Genomic DNA, 1,343 nt, shown 5'->3' with positions numbered 1-1,343 from the left:
TGCACATAGGCCTGTCGTATCTCCTGGAGCTCTGGCCGGTCTCTCTGTTCTGCCTCTCACCGTTGTTGGCAGCCCAGAGGCTGAGCAACTCGATATGGCCGCCAGTTGTGACCTTGTCTCTCGCCCTCGGCATCACATTCTGGAACATGGCGCTCGATTTTGGCCTTGGCTTGCTCATGGGCCTGGCTTGGGGCATGTTCTGGTGGTTGGCCGGCCTCTTCGAGAACCTCGCGTTCAAGGGTGATTCAGGTTACTACTCCCTCCGGATCGCTGCGATGTGGGTTTCGCTGTTGTATGCGACGGCGCGCTGCTTGGGAACAATGATATCGCTATCGACCCCATTTCACGTGTCACCAGTCTTGATACAGCCCATCGCTCTTCTCGGCTTTTACAGTCTGGAGTTTGCTATTATGTGTAGCAACGCGGCTCTGGCGCAAGCTCTCACGTCTCACAATCGACGACATGTGCTGAATCTGTGGCAACTGGGGATTCTGGGGTGGGCCCTCGTCAGTGTACTACTCTACTATACGTCTATGATCCCTGGGCAGGCAACCGTCACTATAGCGGCAGTTTCCCCAGGCGGTTATTTGCCCAGTCCTTTCTGTGATGATGGTTATATGCTCCACCACGGTGAAAGAGTGCCGTGCACTGCGAGCATTGATGGGCAGCTCGCGAGGACTCGGAGGGCCGTAGAAGAATACGGTGCACAACTTGTTGTCTGGCCCGAAGGTTGGCTGGGACCCTTCAAGAACATGAGCACCGCGACAGACTTCGTTGAGAGAAAGCTTGGCCCGTTCGCCAAACAACTACAGATTTCCATGACCGTCGGCGCAAGCACAGAAGGGTGGGGTAATCTCGCCTTGACGATAGGCCCTGCAGGGTTGATAGAGAACGTCTATGGAAAGCAGCATCCGGTCCGTATCAACGGTGAGAGGAGCGAGCTCGTGTTCGGTTACCCGACTATGCCGTTGAATCCGTGGCTGGTTGATCAGCATGTCAGTGCACTTTCAGCCGACAGCTATGGTCGTCTCGGGTCGCTGATCTGCTATGATATGGACTTTCCGAGTGCAGCTCGGGAGCTTGTCTCTAGAGGCGCTACTCTTATACTGAACCCCTCCCAGGACTGGTCAGCCATACGTGATCACATCGCCACCGCCGTTTTCCGAGCCGTGGAAAACAGAGTGGCCATTGCTAACGCCGATGTCGGCTGGGATTCGGCAATCATTGATCCCCTCGGGAACAGGGTCGTTGGCTTCGAGAGAGCTGAATGCACCGAGGAGGTCATTGTCGGTACCGTGCCCCTAGGGACAGGCACAACCCTCGCGGTGTACCTTGGGGATTTG

The 1,343-nt window shown here is 56.0% G+C and overlaps 1 protein-coding gene across 1 annotated transcript in view; it reads left to right on the top strand.

Annotated features, from left to right (window-relative positions):
* Positions 1–548: 548 nt before the first annotated feature.
* Pmar_PMAR008821 (conserved hypothetical protein) overlaps positions 549–1,343 on the top strand; it is a gene marked incomplete at both ends in the record, with an annotated part of 939 nt that continues 144 nt past the window's right edge. The window contains one exon of the mRNA XM_002779124.1: positions 549–1,343. Within this exon, the coding sequence (XP_002779170.1) occupies positions 549–1,343 (795 nt within the window).

Source organism: Perkinsus marinus, assembly GCF_000006405.1.
Source record: "Perkinsus marinus ATCC 50983 genomic scaffold scf_1104296947788, whole genome shotgun sequence".
Classification (NCBI taxonomy): Eukaryota; Perkinsozoa; order Perkinsida; family Perkinsidae; genus Perkinsus; species Perkinsus marinus.
This window is presented reverse-complemented; position numbering and strand designations above follow the sequence as displayed.